The sequence below is a fragment of the Apiospora aurea genome (assembly GCF_038362705.1).
Source record: "Apiospora aurea strain CBS 24483 chromosome Unknown utg000001l_segment0_segment0, whole genome shotgun sequence".
Taxonomy (NCBI): Eukaryota; Fungi; Ascomycota; class Sordariomycetes; order Amphisphaeriales; family Apiosporaceae; genus Apiospora; species Apiospora aurea.
The window spans coordinates 7,204,454-7,226,361 of NW_027117388.1; the positions used below are offsets into that span (position 1 = coordinate 7,204,454).

General features: G+C 54.6%; 10 protein-coding genes across 10 annotated transcripts; 4 read left to right on the forward strand and 6 right to left on the reverse strand.

The window, feature by feature from the left end:
* Window positions 1-3,161: 3,161 nt before the first annotated feature.
* Window positions 3,162-3,962, reverse strand: PG986_002187 (ceramidase; the record flags this gene model as incomplete). The annotated part of the gene is made up of 3 exons (XM_066838409.1): window positions 3,162-3,676; window positions 3,739-3,812; window positions 3,883-3,962. 3 exons carry the CDS (start codon window positions 3,960-3,962, stop codon window positions 3,162-3,164), a joined length of 669 nt encoding a protein of 222 aa, XP_066707302.1.
* Window positions 3,963-4,412: 450 nt separating this feature from the next.
* On the forward strand, window positions 4,413-7,393 carry PG986_002188 (bifunctional p-450: NADPH-p450 reductase; the record flags this gene model as incomplete). Its single annotated transcript, XM_066838410.1, has 5 exons — window positions 4,413-4,802; window positions 4,870-5,701; window positions 5,786-6,336; window positions 6,418-6,611; window positions 6,688-7,393. 5 exons carry the CDS (start codon window positions 4,413-4,415, stop codon window positions 7,391-7,393), a joined length of 2,673 nt encoding a protein of 890 aa, XP_066707303.1.
* Window positions 7,394-7,685: 292 nt separating this feature from the next.
* Window positions 7,686-9,043, reverse strand: PG986_002189 (uncharacterized protein; the record flags this gene model as incomplete). Its single annotated transcript, XM_066838411.1, has 6 exons — window positions 7,686-7,782; window positions 7,841-7,897; window positions 7,951-8,077; window positions 8,126-8,696; window positions 8,752-8,867; window positions 8,938-9,043. 6 exons carry the CDS (start codon window positions 9,041-9,043, stop codon window positions 7,686-7,688), a joined length of 1,074 nt encoding a protein of 357 aa, XP_066707304.1.
* A 708-nt stretch (window positions 9,044-9,751) lies between these two features.
* On the forward strand, window positions 9,752-10,624 carry PG986_002190 (uncharacterized protein; the record flags this gene model as incomplete). Its single annotated transcript, XM_066838412.1, has 1 exon — window positions 9,752-10,624. One exon carries the CDS (start codon window positions 9,752-9,754, stop codon window positions 10,622-10,624), a length of 873 nt encoding a protein of 290 aa, XP_066707305.1.
* A 1,173-nt stretch (window positions 10,625-11,797) lies between these two features.
* On the forward strand, window positions 11,798-13,815 carry PG986_002191 (major facilitator superfamily domain-containing protein; the record flags this gene model as incomplete). The annotated part of the gene is made up of 2 exons (XM_066838413.1): window positions 11,798-12,574; window positions 12,655-13,815. 2 exons carry the CDS (start codon window positions 11,798-11,800, stop codon window positions 13,813-13,815), a joined length of 1,938 nt encoding a protein of 645 aa, XP_066707306.1.
* Window positions 13,816-14,009: 194 nt separating this feature from the next.
* On the reverse strand, window positions 14,010-14,609 carry PG986_002192 (uncharacterized protein; the record flags this gene model as incomplete). Its single annotated transcript, XM_066838414.1, has 1 exon — window positions 14,010-14,609. One exon carries the CDS (start codon window positions 14,607-14,609, stop codon window positions 14,010-14,012), a length of 600 nt encoding a protein of 199 aa, XP_066707307.1.
* Window positions 14,610-14,716: 107 nt separating this feature from the next.
* Window positions 14,717-16,100, forward strand: PG986_002193 (uncharacterized protein; the record flags this gene model as incomplete). Its single annotated transcript, XM_066838415.1, has 5 exons — window positions 14,717-15,151; window positions 15,228-15,671; window positions 15,761-15,889; window positions 15,959-16,016; window positions 16,081-16,100. The coding sequence occupies 5 exons, from the start codon at window positions 14,717-14,719 to the stop codon at window positions 16,098-16,100; spliced, it is 1,086 nt and encodes a 361-aa protein (XP_066707308.1).
* Window positions 16,101-16,258: 158 nt separating this feature from the next.
* PG986_002194 (uncharacterized protein) lies at window positions 16,259-17,225 on the reverse strand (the record flags this gene model as incomplete). Its single annotated transcript, XM_066838416.1, has 2 exons — window positions 16,259-16,653; window positions 16,709-17,225. The coding sequence occupies 2 exons, from the start codon at window positions 17,223-17,225 to the stop codon at window positions 16,259-16,261; spliced, it is 912 nt and encodes a 303-aa protein (XP_066707309.1).
* Window positions 17,226-18,771: 1,546 nt separating this feature from the next.
* On the reverse strand, window positions 18,772-19,176 carry PG986_002195 (uncharacterized protein; the record flags this gene model as incomplete). The annotated part of the gene is made up of 2 exons (XM_066838417.1): window positions 18,772-18,997; window positions 19,121-19,176. 2 exons carry the CDS (start codon window positions 19,174-19,176, stop codon window positions 18,772-18,774), a joined length of 282 nt encoding a protein of 93 aa, XP_066707310.1.
* An 887-nt stretch (window positions 19,177-20,063) lies between these two features.
* PG986_002196 (uncharacterized protein) lies at window positions 20,064-21,411 on the reverse strand (the record flags this gene model as incomplete). The annotated part of the gene is made up of 5 exons (XM_066838418.1): window positions 20,064-20,130; window positions 20,209-20,368; window positions 20,526-20,710; window positions 20,842-21,177; window positions 21,353-21,411. 5 exons carry the CDS (start codon window positions 21,409-21,411, stop codon window positions 20,064-20,066), a joined length of 807 nt encoding a protein of 268 aa, XP_066707311.1.
* Window positions 21,412-21,908: the final 497 nt, after the last annotated feature.

Consider the following 21,908-nt stretch of genomic DNA (forward strand, 5'->3'; position numbering starts at 1 on the left):
TTTTAAATATAATTAAAAGCGGTAACGTAATCTACGGTCTAATTAAACACACGGTCTAATTAAATACTTTCTTTTAATTCCGTATAACTTATATTTTATGCTTTATACTTTTACTATTTACGATAGTAAATTAATGGAAAGAGAACGATATATAATTAACGTTTTAAGCGTTTTAAAAAAACCTTAAATTACGTGTATAAGCCGCAGCGCGAATATATAATATCCCCTATATAATTTTACGTTACCGGCGTCGCGGTAGTATTTTACGACGAGATACGCAGTCGCTAACGTAAAAATTTACGAATTTTAAAGAGTAATTAATGGTATAATATATAATTAATTTAAATTCGCGATCGTTTTCGCCTTAGATAAGTAATATTAAAGATATAGCGAATTAATTACTTAATTTACGCAACGCGGAACGCGTCGGCGTTAATTAAGCCTTTAATTTCGTACGACGATAATTAAATCTCTAAACGCGTTTTAACCGAAAAATCGATTATTAAAGAGTTTTTTATAAAAATCCCGACGCGTATCGCGCGTAGTTTATTTTTATACGGAATATAATTAATAAGTATAGAATTTAAAAAAAGAATATATATAATTTCGACGAAACCGGGTTTTTTATAAACTAAATTTCGTTCGAAATAATCGTAACCACTTTTAATTAACGCGGAAAGCCTAGGGCAGTATAATAAAGGAACCGGGAATAGGTTACAGTAATATAAGGCGTCGAATTACACGGTTACGCTATTCCTCCGTATATTATTTTTACCGGGAAAACGCACCTCTTTTCCTAGTATAAAAATAGCCTATTACCGAAAAATTAAGTAATCGTAATTATTAAAAATAACTGGACTACGAGTAAAAGAGGCGAGGACTAAATTCGATACTTCGATAAATATACGAAGTTTCGTACGAAGAGTGCTTACCGCCTATTAATTTTTAACGGCTATAAAAATTACTACTCGATAGCTTTCGAGCTTTATTATAAAAAGAACTCGATTATTATATTTTATATACTTTTTTATTTATCGTATAAGCTTTAGTTTTTTAATATCGGCTATTTTCGTACGTTAAAAAAGGCGTACGGGAAAGAAATTAAAGGTTTTATACGGGCGCATATTACTTATATTTTAAAGGAGGACTTCTTACCAACGTTTTTAAAAGCGTTCCAGGCGATTTTCACCGTTTTAAATATATAAGGAGGCTTTCGAAAGACCGGACTCGTTCTATACGATCCGGAATATATTATTTTATAATTAAATATAAAGCTACGTACTCTAACACCTCCGGGGATATCTTTCAGCCTACCTATTCTTTAAAAATTAAAAACCTTAAATAACTCGATTAAGGCTTAATTTTAAACCGAATACGTTCGAAACCGTATTATACGGCATTAAAATAGCTCTTCGACGTCGATTTTAACTGGATTTAACTAGATTACGAAAAATATAACGTAAATAATATACCGGCTCGCTTTTTTAAAGGGTAAAATAACTATATTACGAGAGGTAAATAAAATACTTAGCCGGCGCCGCTGTACGAAGAAAAAACGGCTATAAAATAAAAGATTACTTCGTATATAAACTAGAAAAGACTTATAGTCTTAAAAGGACGTTAATAAATAATTACAGGATAAATCGCGCCGAAGTAATAGTCGTACGAAAAAACTTAAGACGCGCCCGCGACGCTGTAAAATTTGCGAGGAGCCCGGGTATAATACGCGTACCTATTAAAATAATATAAAAGTATTTAAAAAGAAGGATTCCGATTAATTTTAATATATTAAATACGTTATAGTGGAATTGATTTATATTTCGTTATACGAGGCCTTAAAAAGTATTTAATTATACCGTGTGTTTAATTAAACCGTGGATTACGTTAAAATATTATTAATAATATTAATACACTTTAAAATAATTACTTACTTACGATTAACCGAATCGTTCCGTATTAAACTTTAATAGGTAATAAGTCCGATTATTATAGTACCCTCCTCTATTATTATCGCAGTTCCTATTTTATCGGCGTTAAATTTAAATCGAAGAGGTATATTATTTAAATCGAAGAGGTATATTATTTAAATCGAAGAGGTATATTATTAATAATAATAGTATTAAGCCGATTAAAAAACCCTCGCATAACCCCGTTTAATATATATACGAAACGCCGAAAATTTATCGCTTTAATATACACGGTTTTAAAGGCCGAATAACGTTTTTAAAAACGGTGCATTTATCGTTTACCGATAAAATAATTAACCCTTTTTATAAAGAGGATACGTTAAACGTATATATAAAATAGCCGGTATATTAATACGTAGCTTAAACTAACCTAAAAAAGCCTATTTAACTAAAAAAGTTTCTTTTATAAGGATAAATAATTATAGAGCCTCGTATTTTTCTTTTTTACTAAGGTTCTCTTTAATTCGGTTACGAAAGGTGCCCCTATTAATATTATAGTCTTTAGCCGTACGTTTAATACTTTCGCCGGTTAACACGGCTTAAATCGCTTACGTAATATATGTTTCTTTATTAGTTATAGTGTTAATAAAAAGAGGAAAAAAGATAAAAAGTTTAATATATTTTAATTAATAAACAAATGAAATTTAACCCCTTTATATACTATTATTATTACTCAGGGGCACTAAAGTTATCTAAAATCAGGGGGGTCAGTGAGGGGGGGTTAGCCAGAGGGGGTTGCATCTTAGTGGCGGAAACGCGGCAGCTTACATGACTTACACCGACAACGCTTTTCTGCCGTCACGGGTTCAGTGCACCCATAAAATAATGCCTTCTAAAAAATTGCAATTTTTAGCCGCTTCATTATAGTAAATAACCAAGTTTAGTGCTGGTGTGTCTTGAAAGCCATGTCGGATTAACTACAGGTTTCTCTGTTAAACATACTTATCTAGCAGCTTATATCGAAAAGGTCAAGACGAGTATTGTATTTTTCAGCCCTCGCGATTTGAAAGAGTTTTTGTTTTTCTGATTTTCTTTTACATGTGTGTACTGTACCTTGGTCTCCCCATCGGATAGCCCAGCCACTTCCTACCCACCAACAGACTACGGACACAGTTCACGAACGAGCTTGATATACTCAATAGCCCCCATAGCCGTAAGAACATGCCACCACCCATGAAACTCCAGAACGAACGACTATGGCGCCCCGAGCGCCTGTCGCCAGCTCCTGAGGAGGTCGCAAAACTCCAAATCGATGTACCACAGCGCGTAACCGACAGCCAGCGCGACCACGGCTTTGCCGAACTGCCGCAGGCGCTTTGCTCTGCTCTCCGCCGCCCTCTCCGCCGCGAAGATTTGGTACAAGGTGCGAGGCCAGATGCATGTCAACTGGGCGCCGAAGATGGTGACGTGGTACATGACGTTGCCGGATTTGACGTAGGCAACGGCAAGACCTGTCGTGGTGGGTAACAGGAACACCGTCGCTGCCTGCTTGGCGAAGGGGCTCCGCCCGACGGTGTATAGCCGGTGCAGGATGGCGGTGGCCAGGAACAGCATGGATAGTTCGTCCGCTAGTTGCGCATTTAGTAGCATTGTCCCGTGAAAGACGGTCGACGTGACGCCGACGAGGATCATGGATAAAGACATGGAGTCAAGGCTGAGTAAAGCTCCGAGATGGCCATGGTGTCCGGGATAGTACAGTGCCATGTAGACTATACCGAAGAATGTCAGCTTTCGGGACGACGGGAATGGAAGATATCACACCCATGCTTACCGTATGCTATGTTCGACAAGGCGTTTATGAACTCGGCAGTATATCGTGTTACGCCATAATCCTCTTCACAGAAACTACACATGCAGGGTGTGGGACGCAAAGCGGAGCTCAAGCTAGGTAAGGCTGAGGCAAAGGCAAACTTACTTGGCCCAGCTGGTCGGAGGACCCCATAGGCCGGTTAAAGCGTACTTGTCGCCGGGAAAGTCGTGATTGTGATGACCCATGTTTGATGTGGAAGTTTCGTATGGTGTTGGCCGCGGGGATGGGTTGCGATATTCGGTGCTGCTCCTAGAACCCTCGAATGCTATACTTACTGCGCTGTCGATAAGTATGTGAAGCTGTGCAGTTATAAGTGCCGTTGATCTACTAGAGCGCACTGGGCCGCGGGGCCCCGGTGCCGTTCGTGTAAAGCAAGAGAGCTAGTTAGAGATAAAATGGGACTTGACAAGGGCCGGCGGGCTTGAGAGCCCCGTAGATCGCACTCGGATAGCTTAGCAAGCAGCGTTGCAATAAAAGCGATTGGTCCCATTCAGCCGGGGTCGTCGGGGACCCTGGTGTCTTGACGGTCCTGTTGCTAATGAAGAATGGGGCCAGTCCTCCGGAGAAGAGGAAGTGAACTGGGGCGTTGCCCATCGAGTCCTCATGTCCGCCTTCGGGCCCTGTCGATCCGCAGCATGTTTGACGAGATGCACGAGATCGGCGGCCAGCTGGCGCTGAAATGGGCGCGCCAGGGCCCCCAGGCGCCGCTGGACGTGGGCGGCGACGTGACGCGCCTCGCCCTCGACACCCCGGCCCTGTGCTCCATGGGCTTCCGCTTCAACTCGTACTACCGACAGGACCTGCACCCCTTCATCCAGGCCATGAACGAGGTCATGGATGCCGCCGCGCAGCGGACCAACCGCTTCATGCCGTCCGTCTTTTACCACTCGACGAACTGCCGGTTCAAGGAGAACATCAGGCTCCTGCGGTCGACGGCACGGGAAGTGGTGGATTCTAGGAGCCTTGCTGCCGACTCCGGCGCCGTCACGCTCGAACACGTCTCGAAACTAAAGTATATAACGGCGGTGAGTCGATCGATCCCTCCCACAAAACCCCTTGTCATCTTCGCGGCCGCTGACCTTCAGTCCCTAGCTTATCCGCGAAACCATGAGATTGAATGCGCCCATCACGGCCTTTGCGAGGGAGGCCGTGGGCGACCAGATCATCGGCGGCAAATACCTCGTCAAGAAAGACACGCAGGTCGTCTGCTTCCTCACGCGGTCCCAGAGCGACCCGGTGATCTGGGGCCCCGACGCCAACGTGTTCCGGCCCGAGCGGATGCTCGAAGCCAACTTTGACCGGATGCAGAAGGAGTACCCGCACTGCTGGGCGCCATTCGGCACGGGGCTCCGAGCCTGCATCGGGCGGCCCTTTGCGTGGCAGGAGATGGTCCTGGCCCTGGCGGTGCTGCTGCAGAACTTCAACTTCATCACGCAGAACCCGGCCTACACGCTGCGCCTCGCCCAGTCGCTGACCATCAAGCCCAAGGACCTGTACCTGCGGGCCATCTCCCGCGAGGGCCTGGCGCCGGCGCAGTTGGAAGCGCGCTTGGCAGGAGCATTCGGAGGAGCCGGAGCGGGAGGCACCACAGCCTCTCCGTTGGGTTCCCCCTCCTCTTCCCCACAAGCCGAGAGCGCGTTGCCGACGGGGCGGAAGGTTGCGATCTACTACGGCTCGAACTCGGGCACCTGCGAGTTCATGGCGCAGAGGCTGGCCTCCGACGCCAAAGATCACGGATACACGGCCTGCGTCGACATACTGGACGCCGCCAAAGAAGCACTGCCAACCGGATGCCCCGTGGTCATCATCGCGGCATCGTACGAAGGCCAGCCCACACACAACGCGTCCCACTTCGTCAACTGGATCCAAAATCTAGAGGACGACAAGAAGCTGGAAGGGGCAAGATATGCCGTCTGGGGCTGTGGTATGTCCGTCCTGAACTTCCGGCAATGGACATCGGACTAACAGAGAGACAGGTCACAGCGATTGGGCTGAAACGTATCAAAAGGTGCCGGGTCTGGTGGATACAGCCCTGGAAAGACTCGGAGCCTCTCGGATGGTGCCCATGGTGACCACCAATGCAATGCGAAAGACCGGGACATGTTCTCCGACTTCGAGACGTGGGAGGACCACACCTTGTGGCCCGCCATCAAGCAACACTTTGGAGAATCGGCGGCGGGCTCCGAAGACACCTCCCCCACGGTACAAGCCACCATCACAACGCCCAGGCCGTCCGATCTGCGGCAGGACGTCCAGGAATCCCTGGTCCTCGACGCCCGGCGCCTGAGCAAGAAGGACGACGCCGGGGCCGGCGGGAAGCGCCATCTCGAGATCCAGCTCCCCAGCGGCTGCACCTACGCCGCGGGCGACTACTTGGCCGTGCTGCCGCACAACCCGAAGGAGACGGTGGGCCGGGTGATGCGGCGCTTCCGCCTGGCCTGGGATGCCCACATCTCGATCGCGTCGCCGCACCCGACCACGCTGCCCACCAATGTCAGCCTGCCCGTCTCCGAAGTGCTGGGCTCCTACGTCGAGCTGAACCAGGTTGCTACGAAACGGGTATGTCGAAATTTCATAATCACGTTTCCGGGACATTGCATTACGGTGTTCATAATGTGCTAATACTCTCCGCCAATGTAGAACATTATTACCCTCGGCCAGTTTGCGGACGGCGAGATCAAGGAGAAGATCTCGCGTCTGGCGACAGATGGTTTCGAAGACGAGATTCGGTCTAGGTACTTATCAGTCCTCGGTATTCTAGAACAGTTCGCCGATATACACATCCCGTTCGGGTGCTTCCTTTCCATGCTGCCGCCCATGCGCGTGCGCCAGTAGTGAGTCTACTTACTTTCCACCGCATAGAGGATGACGAAATGGATTTACTGACTGAGGAAACCATCACCTGCCCAGTTCCATATCATCTTCACCTTTAGCGAACCCAGGCACGTTGACGCTCACCTACTCCGTCCTCGACGCGCCCGCCTACTCCGGCGTCGGCCGCCACGTCGGCGCGGCCTCCTTGTACCTTTCCGGCCTGCTGCCGGGCGACCGGATCCAAGCCTCGGTGCGCGCCGCCGCGGGCGGGTTCCGCCTGCCCCTCGAGCCGGCCAAGACGCCCATCGTCTGCATTGCCGCCGGCACCGGCGTGGCGCCCTTCCGCGCCTTCGTCCAGGAGCGCTGGGTCCTCTGCACCACCAAGAAGCAGGAGCTGGCTCCGGCCCTCCTCTTCTATGGCTGCCGCGACGCCGCGGACGACGACCTCTACCGCGACGAGTTCGACGCGTGGGAGCGGGCCGGCGCGGTGACGGTGTACCGCGCGTACAGCCGGAGGCGCGGCGGCGCCACCGACGACGAGGGGGAGGCGGCGGACGGGTGCCGGTACGTGCAGGAGCGGCTGTGGCGGGAGCGAGCGGCGGTGGGCGCGCTCTGGCGCAGGGAGGCGCGCTTCTACGTCTGCGGAGCCACCAGGATGGCGCAGGCAGTCAAGGGGGTGCTGGTGCGCATCGTGCAGACCGAGAGCGGGCGAGGCGGCGGCCCGGCGATGACGGAGGAGGAGGCCGCGCGGTGGTTTGATACGCATCGGAACGAGCGGTTTGCTACGGACGTTTTTGATTGAGGGGGGCGTGACCCCTAATGTGGACAGAAGAGAATCACCCCTGGTAGGACTGCTACTCGTACATCTTTGCAGCTCCTGGTCTATCCTCGCGGCTAAGCAACAGGTAGCAGCGTACGAACAGATCGGCACCTTGTAAGTGTTGTGTGGTGCATTGGATAGTTCACGATATGGGTAATCAAGCACAGGCCCATGGGATGCAGGCTTGGGCGAGAGAAGAAAAAAGCAGTCTTCAAAGCTAAGCTAGGTCGTCGTGTACATAAAGACCTGTTGTTCCTACAGAGATGTCACTTCATCAGAGTACGGCCTTCTCCTTGAACTTGATGATAGGCTCTGCCCCCTTGAGCCCCTGAGGGTACTTGTCGATCAAGCTGCGCATGGTCTTCTTGACACTGCAAGACATCAATGTTAGCTATTTTGAATGGTGGGGTTTTATTTCATTGAACGTACTCTTGTCGCAAATGTGCCCAATTTGCCCATAGTCCTGACACAACTAACTCGTTGCGCCTATTGCCAGCAATCAGCTTACGATGCATGCATCGCGGGGACCGCGCACTTACAAATGGTACAGCTGGAGCCGATCATCAAAGTCTTCGCGCGGTTCAGAAACGCCCATCTCCTTGACGTATTCAGCGACATGCAGCGCACCGAGGCGATACCGGGGCGCCACCATGAGAGAAAGATCAACTTCTTCCATCAGTCTTGGGTTGTTGGTGGGTTAGTCAGCAAACTCACACTCGTTGTGCCCGTAGACACAGCAGGAATCAAACATGATGGGGGCTTGCGTTGCCACGTCGAACTCGATGTTTCCGTGCCAGAGATCGCCATTGCAAAGAACGGGCTTGATGCTCCGTCCCTCGGTCTGGAGCGGGCGAAGGAGCCGGGGGATCACCTTGTCGAAGAACTTTTCCGCCAAGTGTTCCATCTCGGCGTCTTCGCCACGCACTGATTGCTCCCAGGCTATCTCGTTTTTGAACTGCCGAGCGAAGAACTCTTCCCAGGTGTCGGTCCACTCGTTGACGACCGCGATGTAGCCCTTGAAGGTGGTCACAGGAAAGCCAAACTTGCCAGTAGGGGAACTCGAGGTTGTATGGAGTTTGGTCAAGATCGTTGCCAGAAGGATCGGATCGATGATTCCGCACTGCAATCTGTGAAACTTGGTCAGGAAGAAGGCCGAGTCGGGGTTCAACTCCAGAGTCCCGTGGGCCAGTGCCGGCGATATGTTGTCTGGTAGGTATTGAAAGAGCGCCTTCTGGCTCTCATACTCCCCAATGGCCATCGCTATGGCGTCTTCGCGGTCGATTATCTGAGAAAAGTCAATGACAAATGCCGCCCAAGTCTGAAATAGTGCCTGGGTGTACCTTTAGAAAGAATTCTTCTCCCCCATCGCCAATCTCTACGGCAACACGAAAGCCGTTGGACCAGTTCGTGTTTCCATGGGGATCGACTGCAATGATCTCAGCTCCAGCGGGCAGGGCTTCATTAAGACCAGTAAGATCCAACCTCGTGAAAACAATCATTCGATCTTATGATGTGAATGGATTTACCTGCAATGATTGCCGGGTCAAGTTCGAAGTCCATATCCGTCGTTCCAATCAAGTCTGTCGCAACGAGAGCAGAAGACGTTCCAATGCTGCTTTTTTCAGGAACCATGGTCATTAAGAGGCAAGGCACTCGGTGCGTCCTCTCCCTCGAACACGAAGATTGACCAATCATGCTGCTTACCGATACCCCCCTTGCTTTCAGCCCCTGTCGCCCGATGTTTCATTGCCATGCATCTCCCATCACACGGCATGGACGCCGGGCTCGCTTTGCAACCAACCCGGCAGCAGCATAGCAGGAAGACCCAGCCTCGATGGGTTCCAACTACAGTTTCCGACGCTCAAGGGGGTAGGGCAAATGGCCCCAAAATATCGCGGGCATTACCGTACATCAAATGTAGGATATAGGTGCTGGCCCCGCCAGCAGTTTCTTCACGGTGCCAGTTTCAAATCAGAATGGTGGAGTATCAACCAGCGACGAGGAGGTTGACGATGTCAGAATGTGGAACCGGAATTTGCCTTTTGAGCCCCAGCGGAGTTGACCCCTGAGATGGGCCTAGTGCTTACTCTGGGATCTAGCCACTCTTGGCAATGCCAGCGACGTGGCCGACCTCCAGTCATTTCGTATTCAATTACTCTGCTCACTCGCATTCTCTTGGCTGAATTGAGTCATCGGGGGAGTGGTGTGATGAATTGAGGGATACAAAAGCAGCACCTTTCGTGAAAATCCCGATACGTGGCCCATCTCCTCCACTCCTCTCGAAAAGACACTGGTATTGCTCAAAACGTTCGCCAAGGAGTTGCGACTTATTCCCCCGGCATGCACTCCTCCCTAGCATCGGTGGCGGCCGCCGCCATCTTCGCGCAAGGCGTTCGCGCCACCACCTCCCGGATCCAAGGGCGCGACTTCGACTTCAGCGTCGTCTATCCTTCCGGCCTGTCCTTCTCCACCTCCAAGCCACCGGGGGACGCGCTCTCCCTCCAAGACGTGCTCTACGACGTGCCGCAGATCACCTTCAGCGACAAGGCCGCGGCGTCGGCGTCATCCTCCGGGAAAGACGCGCCCCAGTACCTCTCCTTCCTGGAAATCTCGTCGGTGCCCTTGTACGAGTCCCTCGGCGACGCCCTCTACAGCTTCCCCTGGATCCAAGCCAACGGTACCGCGTCGCCCGCCAACGGCACGCTGATCGGCTCGGAGCGCGGCTGGCGGCGGCCCGACGCGTCCAAGACGGAGACGGGCGAGGTCCGCAACGCGACCCTGCACGTCTGGCGGCAGACGCCGGAGCTGCTCGAGTACCTCGTCGGCGCGGGCAACACGCTGCGCATGCCGCTGTTCTGGCAGGTCGCGGGCGTCTGGGCGAACAGCACGAGCAAGGTGGACTACGGGTTCAAGAGGGCCAACATCGACTTCAAGGTCCGCAACGAGACGGGCACGGCGCGGTGCGGTGTCGACGGGAACGGGGCGAAGATCACGGACGTCGCGAGTGCTACCTGCGCCGCGAGCCCGGCGGCGCCTACGTCACCCACGCCAGCGAGGGGTTCTTCGGGGGCGCTGCCGACGGGGGTAGTGGGCGAACCGATGGGCAGTGCTCAGAGCCCTTCTTCTACACCAAATGATGCTGCTGCTTCCTGGTCCGCTGCGTCGACGCTGGGGCTTGCAATCTGTGTCGCCCTCGCTACGATCATGATGTAGAAAGATAGCATAGCAGCGTGCGTAACTGCACGACTGGTGGTCATGTAATACATTGAGCGGTGATCGCGATTGACAGGGCATATAAATACCTACTTCGCCAAAAGTGGACTGAAAGATGTCACGGTTTTACGTATTGTCTTGGTGTAAACCCGCTTATCCATGGTAGCATGTAACAGATAAATCCCAAAATCCTCGAAGCAATCCTATGCCGGCAATCGCAACAGCAGTCGAGGGGGGCTATCGAGTTGAGAAGCCATGACTCCGGGACCCGTGCTCGTATCTCCGGCGTGTTTCAATCGGGTCTGTTGCGAACAGCCACCCAGAAAGCAAAGCCCTGGGGACTAACCTAGAGCACTTCGGCGCTCGGCCTGTCGCACTCGGCTTTCCGCATACGTTGTCTCCGGCGCTATCCATCGCCTTAGTGCAGACGCCATCTGAAGTCAGAAAGTCGGCCTGAGGTAATGTGCGCCAAGGCATCGAGGGGGTGGGATAGTGAGCAACTAGAGGATGGGATTGCGGGATGCTTTGCCGCAAGCTTAAGAAATCGCATCCGAGAAAATAATGACAGATCATACGCGTTCGTAAGCGAAGCCGAAGTGCAGAGGGGGTGGGTGTCATTGCAGGTCAAAAGCAAACCCGGGAAGCAGTATTCTGTTACCAATACGCGAGTAAACGTATCGGTGGGCATTTGCCGAACAAAGGCTTCGTAATATCTCGCTGCTGCATCAGTCGGCTAGACCAATCGCGCGGGCAGGCACTTGCAGGTCATCGCATCATCGATTTGTACGCGATTTGCCCGCTGCAATGCTGGGTTAGGCCGCGCCGCCAATGCCGAAAAGCCCGGGGCGAGCCCACTAAGGCGTGGGTCCTCAAGTCCTGAACCCACTATCCCCTGGAACTATCGCTGCGTGCCGACCGCCCGTGGATTAGTCAAAGGGCGCCCGAAAATATTTTTATTCTTTTAGAAGGCGGGTTTCTGCCTGTACAGTCGACTTTGGTCCTTGCATCCCCTATTTGCGTACATTATTCGTGTCTATTATTATCTGTTCGCATGCATATACAATCCCCCCCCTTTTTGGAATACCAAGGCGATTGCGACCCCCTTTTAACCTTCCTCTGCTGCCACCCCAAGAACTCAATTCTGGCTGAAGGAAACAAGCAGCCGCTATCACCATGGTCCGTGACGCAGCGTCCGACACCTCCGACACGCTGCATGAGGTCGAGCGAGGTGGGGCAGAACCTACAAGAGACACTACGCAAACAACAACGACGACAACAACAGACTCGTCGCCAAGCGCCAAACAGGAGCCCGGCGCAAACCATGCCCACTCGGCGCACAACGTCGGCACGGACGTCCCGGCGACAGGGGCCAACGGACGAGACAATGTCTCACCAAACGGCGACACAGCAGTAGCGCACGGTGACGGCCACGGCACCGGCAACGATGGCGTCACCGCCCAGCCGCCGCCCAAGACGGGAACGGACGCGCCCGAGGCCGGACGGACCAAGCTGGAGACGACGCTGATCATGGCGGCCCTGTGCTCGGCCCTGTTCCTGGCCGCGCTCGACGTGACCATCGTGGCGACGGCGGTCCCGACCATCGTGCAGGAGTTCGCCTCGCCCGTCGGCTACACCTGGGTCGGCAGCGCCTACCTGCTGGCCAACGCCGCGCTCGTGCCCTCGTGGGGCAAGCTGAGCGACATCTTCGGCCGCAAGGCGCTGCTGCTGTGCGCCGTCGCCACCTTCTGGCTCGGCTCGCTCATCTGCGCCCTCGCCAACAGCATGGGCATGCTCATCGCCGCCCGCGCCATCCAGGGCGCCGGCGGCGGCGGGATTGTGGTGCTCGTCAACATCTGCATCAGCGATCTCTTCTCCATGCGCACGCGCGGTATCTACTACGGCGTGCTGGGAATGGTCTGGGCCATCGCTTCGGCAATTGGTCCCGTATTGGTACGTTTCCCCCCAAGTCTCGATTGCTTACGTGCCCCTTGATGCTCTTGCCTGCATGCAATCTAACGCTCACTACCTAGGGCGGCGTGTTTACCTCCAAAGTCACCTGGCGCTGGTGCTTCTACGTCAACCTCCCCATCTCCGCCGCCGGCTTCGCCATCCTCGTCTTCGTCCTGAAGCTGCACAACCCCAAGACGCCCCTGCGCGAGGGCCTCGCCGCCATCGACTGGCTCGGCAGCCTGCTCATCATCGGCGGCACGCTCATGTTCCTCTTCGGCCTCGAGTTCGGCGACGTCATGTACCCGTGGAACTCGGCGGCCGTCATCTGCCTCCTCGTGTTCGGGGTCTTCACCATCGGCCTCTTCTTCGTCGTCGAGACCCGCGCCGCCACGTACCCCGTCATCCCGCTCTCGCTCTTCCAGAACCGCGCCAACGTCGCCGCCTTCGCCGTCAGCTTTTGTCATGGCTACTGCTTCATCTCGGGCTCGTACTACCTCCCGCTCTACTTCCAGGCCGTCCTGGGCGCCGACGCACTCCTCTCGGGCGTCTACATCCTGCCCTACGCGCTCTCGCTCTCCTTCGTCTCGGCCGGCACGGGCGTCTGGATGAAGAAGACGGGCCAGTACCTGCCGCCCATCATCTTCGGCATGGCCGTCATGACCCTCGGCTTCGGCCTCTTCATCGACCTCGACACGACCTACAACTGGGCCAAGATCGTCATCTTCCAGATCGTCGCGGGCATCGGCACGGGGCCCAACTTCCAGTCGCCCCTCATCGCGCTGCAGTCCTCGGTGGAGCCGCGCAACATCGCGTCCGCGACCTCGGCCTTCGGCTTCGTCCGCCAGCTCGCCACATCCATCTCGGTCGTCATCGGCGGCGTCGTCTTCCAGAACCAGATGCAGAAGCAGCGGCCCCAGCTCCTGGCGGCGCTGGGCCCGGAGCTCGCCGACCAGCTCTCGGGCGGCTCGGCGGGCGGCAACGTCGGCGTCGTGGCCGCGCTGCGGGGCGAGCCGGGCGCCGTCGCCAAGGGCGCGTACTGGAACAGCCTGCGGACCATGTACATCATGTACACGTGCTTCGCGGCGCTGGGGCTGCTGCTCAGCCCCCTCATCGGGCAGAAGAAGCTGAGCAAGGAGCACAAGGAGCACAAGACGGGGCTGAAGTCGCTCCAGCCCACGGACCGCGACGAAGAGGCGGCGGCGGCCAACAGTGCCGCGAAGGGCGAGAAAGAGACTGCCTGAGCCGTTTTGCTTCTGCGTCTCCGCGGTGTTTTTTTATTTTACCACATGTTGATTTTGTCTAGCATTTACGAATATGGGCATAGCATAAGTAGATTGCATAGTAGAGCATACGTAATGATACCCCCTACTCGAGTGTTTCTGCACTTCTCCATCTTTCGTTCTTGGCACGAGCATGGTGTGATTGGACGATGTCGCTATTGACCAGCTGAGTGTGTATGCGCCATTGGGACGCCGTTGACTGGCCCGTTCGTCCGAATGATGGCCTGCTGGCGCTGCCCTCGCCCATCAGACCATTCTAGACTTCCTGTGTCGATTGTATCGTAGCTGATCAGGTTGATGGGCACAGGGATGCGGCAGGAGTGGATTCTCCCTGGGAGTCGGTTCGCGACCAATTGGCGGAAAATCCCCCTGCAGCCCCACGGCCGAACCACCACGGAGGCAGGCCACGAAATCTCCGCGCCGCCGAAAGAGGCAAGCGAGAGATGGCCTGGCTCCTCGCGAGCGAGCACGTGGGCTCCTCGACGTTCGTTCATCATTCGCCCAACGTGCGCGCAGATGTCAGCGTACCACGGCGATAGCACGCCCGGTGCCAGCAGCAGCAAACCAAAAGCGATGGACGAATGGGTGGCGTTCTCCATGTGATCTGCGCCGATGCTCCGGCGCTGCAGTCGGGCATCGGGTGGCACCAGATTGGCATCCCCTGGAGAAAGGCGGAGCCCAGGCCCTGCACTCTCCAGGCCAGTGAGGATTCGTGCGGAGGCATGCCATCCGAGCTGACACCACGAAGTGGACATGGGCGCATCTATAAAGCGGTAGCCTAAGCCACTGATCGGCGGGAAACGAGATCAGTCGCCCATCCCTCACCAACCCGAAGATCATCACCCCGAACACCCTCGCCAAGATGAAGTTCCTCCCGGCCCTCAGCACCACGCTGCTGCTCGCCCTCGGCCGCCTCGCCGCCGCCGCCTCCCTGCAGCAGGTGACCGGCTTCGGCGCGAACCCGTCGGGCGCCAAGATGTACATCTACGTCCCCTCCAGCCTGGCCGCCAAGCCCGCCGTCGTCGTCGCCATCCACCACTGCCAGGGCACGGGCGCCAGCTACTACCAGTCGACCCCCTACGCGCGCCTCGCGGACCAGCACGGGTTCATCGTCGTCTACCCGGAGTCGCCCTACTCGGGCACGTGCTGGGACGTGTCGTCGAGCGCGACCCTTACCCATAATGGGGGCGCCAACAGCAATGCGATTGCGAATATGGTCACGTACACTTTGGGCAAGTACGGCGCCGACGCGAGCCGGGTGTTTGTGACGGGCAGCTCGTCGGGGGCGATGATGACCGTCAGTTCCCGTCCCTTTTCCAATTCGCCGATAGAACCATTCAAGTCGCTGATGACTCCTTCTTGTTAAACGCCAGAACGTCATGGCCGCCACCTACCCCGGCATGTTCGCCGCCGGCAGCGTCTACAACGGCGTGCCCGCGGGCTGCTTCTACACGGGCACCGTCAACGGCTGGAACTCGACGTGCGCGCACGGCGACTCGCGCGCCACGCCCGCGCAGTGGGCCGCCACGGTCCGGAAGATGTACCCCGGGTACGCCGGGTCGTACCCGCGCCTGCAGATCTACCACGGCGGCAGCGACACGACGCTCTATCCCAACAACTACAACGAGACCATCAAGCAGTGGGCGGGCGTCGACGGGTACAACTACCAGGCGCCCGCGCAGACGCTCGGCGGGACGCCGATCGGGCAGTGCACGAAATATGTCTTTGGGGACCGGTTGCAGGGGATTTACTGTCCCAGCATCGGGCACACCGTGCCGGTCCAGGGCGAGGAGGACTTGAAGTGGTTCGGCATTATCGTGAGTTAAAAAGCCTCATCCCTCAATCAATCACCATCATCATGACAAAGGGAGTAAGTCGAGATTGTTAACCGTGTTGCGCGATGTAGGGAGGCGGTGGCGGCTCGAACCCCGGTACCCCGACGACTACGACCGCGGCACCTAGCCCTACCAACGGAAACGGCGGCGGCGGTGGTGGTGGGTGTACAGCGGCGCAGTATGCTCAGTGCGGTGGTCAAGTAAGTGTCCATGGAACCAGGAACACGCGCGTCTTGGAGCTTCTAGATCACTGACCATATATGACGTAGGGCTACACTGGCTGCAAGACGTGCGCCTCGCCGTTTACATGCAAGGTCTCGAACGAATGTAAGTGACCCTAGTTCTTCAACCCCTTTAACAACCACCTTGGCGTCTTGCTAATTTCGACCAGGGTACTCGCAATGTCTGTAGACAGCGGGGTAGAATCAGTAGCACGCCCATTGTGACGGAAAGAGGAGGAGGGGCTCCTGGGTAGATCTTTTACTTTCTTAGATTCAGATAAATAAATGCTATCCATATCCCATTACTCCGTTACCAGTCAAAGACTTTTCTTTTCCCACAAGCCCCCTCTAAGCCGAAGGCACCTTATCCACACTCTTGCTCAGCTCCCCAAACGCCTCCAACGTCCGCTGCGCCTGCTTCGCCTGCGCGGAAAGGAAGTGCGCGGGGCCGATGCCGAGGGGCAGGAGCGGCTCGTTGAGGCGGCCCTCGCCCGCCGGGCCGACGCCCATGATGACGTCGTACATGGCCTGGACGCCCTTCTGGACGTCGCCCTTGAGCTCGGCCTTGCCCGACTTCATGTAGGCCAGCATCCGGCCCACGGCCTTGTCGGCGTAGGGCGCGTCCACGGCCGCGGCCTGGTACTGCAGCTGGTTCGTCATGCCCGTGTCGAAGGTGCCGGGGTTCACCTGCAGCATGCGGACGTTGAAGTCCTTGACCTCGAGGGCGAAGGTCTTCATGACGGCTGGCCATCAAAGTCAGTATATCTCGTATCAGCTGGATCAAAGGGGGCCGCTTACCATCCAGGGCGGCCTTGGCGCCTCCGTAGATGGACATGGCCGGGATCGACGCCAAGCTCGACGCGGAGCTGATGTTGACCACGATACCAAAGTTGCGGGCGCGCATGTACGGCACGGCGGCGCGGGTGAGGCGGAAGGGCGCGAACAGCAGGGTGTCGAACTGGCGGCGGACCTCCTCCTCGGTGAAGTGCTCGGCGGCGCCGTAGAGAGCCCAGCCCGCGTTGTTCACCAGCACGTCGATCGGCGTTCCCTCTTCCTCGAGCTTCTGGACCAGCGCCCCGCTATCGGGCGCGTCGATGTCGAGCGTCTCCCAGCGGCAGCCTTCGGCACCGTTGAACTCGGCCACGAGCTCGGGCGTCTTGGCCGGGTTGCGCGACGTCGCGATCACGCGGTGGCCCTGCGACCGGGCGACGCGGGCCAGGGCCAAGCCGAAGCCGGACGAGCAGCCCGTGATGAGCCAGGTCAGCGGCCGGGCGGGGATGGTGTAGGTGGCGGTGGGGTCCATGAGGGCCTGCATCTTGTCTGAGTTTGGGGGTTTTTGCTTTCGTTTGGGGTAATAGATAGTAAGTAGTGAACTGGTTTCTTTTGAAATCTGTCTTTCTTCTTCTTCTTCTTCACGATACGATACGATGTTGACCTGCGAAAAAGAAAGAACAGAGTTCCGGGGCTTCAAGCAGATATAAAAAGGGTTCGTCAGCCGGCGCGATGCCTCGGTCGGCCATGCATGCACCGGCGTAGCAGGAAAGAAGCCGTGCTGCATGCAGCATGCGTGTACAATGGGAGCGGGGCGGCGGTGTGCGACAGAACGATGGGGCGGAGACCGCTGGCTCGCTTTTCGGGGCGACGACAGACCCTGCGATTGGCTCGCGCGCCGGGCACTAGGCGTGATGCGCCCGGCACTACGACTTCTGGGCGCGCCATTGCCTGTCTGCAGCGGAGCTTTTCCAGGGTGGGCTCGCCGCGGCTTCAGCTCGATTGAAGCAAGACGTCCGACGGATAAATGGGGCGGACAGGCCTCAGCCCCGGGTAGTCCCTGCATATGGCGCCGGTTTAATCGCAAAAGGCGACTATGTTCCGCGCGGAACATGTATAATCATGCATGTTTTGTCATGTTTTGTGGCCAGATATGACCCGTTCTGTCGGCTTCTGCTGATTAATACGCAAACCATGGCGACCTAGCGCATGTCGGTATATGATTCCCTAGTTTCAAGGGTTTCGCGGGCACTTCCATGGTCCCGATCAACTAGTCCTACCGGAAAGGTGGCTCTGGTGGTCCCGGCACGTCCGGGTATAGTTCCTGGGCGCACATAGCTAACCTACATAGACACCTGCGAGTTTGGCATTGATGTCGCTGCTTGGGAGATTGTTGACCACCGTATTGACTATACTTGCCAAGCTGGGTATGCTGATATTCCCTTAGTAGAACTGGATTAACGCCTCCCAAGCGGTAGTCGGGTGTCCTCTTTCCGACATATCATAAAGTGATTGCTCAACTTGTGAGACGGTCCGGGGGAATTAACCGAGACGTGCATGCATGGTGTGTGACGAAAACTGCGGTGCCTCCTCACCGGTAGGAACCCCCTCTAGGACTCGGCAGCCATGCGCTCAATGGTAGGCAAATTCTTTAGTATTTATTACTACTTCTAGGGGTTAGCAAAACCTGAAGATAAGACATGAATAAAACAGAGGCACGGAAACGACATGCTAGTGAGCTTAGGGTCGCCACCTATTGGTTCTCTGGGCATTAGTAATGGCGTAAATGCAACTGCTCGCAAGATCTTACCATGCTTCTTGCATTGAATCGAGATCCTCACGATGGGATCGTCCAGTCATGTAGCCAATTTATACTCGGGTAGCGTAACTGCAGCAAATAGGGGGTGGGTCGACCCTCAAACCACTACGACTACTATCACAACACGGCCGTCTTAGAGTTGAGGATGTTATTTTATTCGGGATGGCTTCAGCCGTCCCCAATACTCATATTCTGTCAACCTTCCGTGGATTTGCGACCATTCCAGTCGCCGATGCCTACCGATACCGCTTACCCACAGCCCAGTCATTCACTAGTAAGGTCCCCAGTTTCCGTAACCGTAGCCGGGCCCGAATGCTTGGGTTGGGGGTTCCATGTACGATGGCGAATGGTGCGGGCCGGGCATCCAGCCGACGCCGGGCGGGTTCAGGACACCGTGAGTGCCGTGATAACCGAGATACGGGAGATTGTAGCCCCCGTTCAGGATGTTCTGGGCGTAGCGATCGCGGTTCGTCCCACAGCCGCGCATGTCGTTCGACCTAAGTAAGTAATGCCAGCGATTAGCAATGCCCATCAACCAAGTATTGGCGCGAAGTAGCTCTCTGGTACATGTATAACGCTATGGCCTTTTTCCAAAAGTGCGGAATAGTGCAGATACTTACCACGATGGCAGGTCTTGTCCACCACCAGCTCCAAGTCGGCCATTGATGTTGTACATTGTGGGCGTTCAGGATTACTACTCTAAGATTTAGATATTCTGGAAGTTCTTTGTTCTCTGTAGTTGTATTTGCTTAATGTTGTTTGTTTGATGGGAGGCAGGATATGCAGCTTATCCCCAGACGGGTTTGAGAATTTATACCCCAGCGGTCTCAATGTGCGAAGTCAACATGACAGATTTGGGATGCATTCTAGAACTGTTGATGTGATTCTCATGGTGAATATATGTATAGGAAGTGAAGAGTGTGAGATAATGCCCCAGATGATCAACCTCGTTTTCTATGAGTCGTGATACCTGGTGTATAACTCCACGTCATTCGAACACATGGTATGACATGTCCTGCGCAAGATGACTTCTAATGCATCGGTATCCGTACCCATACCATCTCTTTTCTGTATGTAATGTGAACATTGTTGTCAGACATGCTATTTGGACTCATCCGGCGGGTTTTATTGACGCGGCTGCGAATACCAGGAAGCAACCAGACGGCACGGAATCCAAAAATAGGGGTAAGGTTTTCGAACGGCGGATGTGCCCAGCGGCAACCACACATCTCTAGTGTATTGTAATTATTATTGTTTCTCGGTTTGGCTTGTTCTGATTTGATGTGATCTCATTATTATAAAATTACCTACGCCTCTAGCTGCTGAATGCCATCTATACTGTGTCCCATGCGACGGGTATTATCTCTTAACTCAAAATAGTCTTCTGCCCGCTCTGTCGACATCACCAAGTCCAAAACTCCGAGCTGGTCTTCCCCTTTTTACTCCATACCAAATTTCAGGTGATTAATCTCAGGGGCTGCACGGGGAATTGTACCACGGCCTCAAAACAAGGACTCAATCATCATGTCCGATCATGTAGGGTGTGACCGATTATAAAGAGTACTAAACTCCTTCTCGCACACTGCTTTCGTCTCGAGGGGGGATACCACAGGAGAGGACATTCAAGCCCCTATTCCACTGCGTCAGTATTCCATCCGCAAGCGAGATGCGCAAATGGGTAGGGGGCAAACGCGTCTGGAACACTTACGGATAAAAGACGTGCGCGGTGTTGATGCCGATTCCACCCTGCCCCGTGTGTTGCACGCCTCGGACATCTGCCCATAGCACCGGAACGTCGTCGTCAGGTTCGCCGACTCCCCGTCCGGCCCGTCTTGGGCCCAGAACTCGGTGCGGTGTTGGATGAAGCTCTGTCCGACGATGATGCTCGTGAGGGCATTCGGAGGGAGAAGGGGGACTCCATCTAGGTAGGTTTGACGGTCAGTATGTAACCAAGAACAAAAAGAAAGAGATGAGTGTCATTCAATCAAGAGCGGCCTGTCTGTCTGTCTGTCTGTCTGATCTTACCGTTGGCATGGGTAACCCTCCAGAACATGCCCACGTTGTCGTCCGAGGCGCCCGCGATCTTGTCGACGTGGTCGGCATACTGTTGGTTGCCAACGGCCAGCTCTCCATAGGAAACGACAAGATCGACCTTCATTCCGGCTCGTTGCATATCTATGTATGCCATATTAGCCAAACCACCTCCGAGACTATCGCGCCCCCAAAGAAAAGTCAGTAGTAGGTTCTTATGTAGGCGGGCGGGGGTTGTTAAAGAAAGACGACATGGATCGAAGGGGTTCGGGGAAATCCTCTTTTGCCAAAAAGGGCAAACAAGACTAACCTATGCCCTACAATAACAAACTTGAAGTCCGGCGTCGCCTGCACCGCGGCCTTGGCCTGCGCCATGGTCTGGTCGGCGCAGCCGTCGCAGGCCGGGTGGGGCGTCTGGGGGAAGTTGATGTCGGTGCCGATGTCGGTCGGTTGGCGGTGCCCGGGAACGCGAGGATGACCTCTTTGTCGCCGCGGTTGCGGAAGGGGGTCTGCTGCGTCTCGGTGCTGTCGTTTTGCGCAAAGGACACGACCTCGGCGCCCAGGGGCGGCGTCTTGCAGGGAGCCGAGAGGTAGGTACCCGCGTAGGTGGCGTAGTGGAGGATGGCGTTGAAGATGGTCGGGTCGACTGGTTTTGTTTGTATGTCAGCATATATAGGGGGAATGGGTCACGTATGGGGTCGTTGGGCTGACGAGATATTGAAAATGAAAGATGGCACTTACTGGGGTCAGGGGCTCTTGTGTCGGCTCGACGGTTCAATAAGCCATGGGCCTGTTGGCGAGACGGGATGGAGAGGCATTACATCGGCAGCAGGGCCCAGCCCAGGGTGACCGCGAGGATGTATTGCCGGTGACAGAGCATCGTTGGCAAGTTATGACGGCCGTAGTAGGCATGCGACCATATAGTTCCATCGTCTCAACAATGGCAGCGAATGGAGGTGATGTTCTATGGGATATCGATACTCCCTACGAGGGGCCGCTATATGCGACGTTTTTCACATAATTACCCGAGGTATGACTGTATGACTCGGGAGGTCATCATACGCGACTGACACTGCCATGACGCGGCTGTCGGCCGCTGCCATGACCGAAACAGCTTCAGATGCGATGTTTTCGTATTCGTAATTTGGAACTTAGTCGGCGAAAAGGGTGGCCTGCTCTTTGGGGACGAACAATTCGTTATCTTTGGTTTATGCATCTTTGCGCCCCGGCCCGTCGCGGGGAGACTATTCTAACATTGAGTTCATTGCCCTACGGCGTCTGTACCGGCCGTTGCTACCAAGGGCATATAATGACATCACGGCCTTTGGAATTGAGCAACGAGAGAGACACGAGGAGACGCGAATGAGGCCCGGCTGT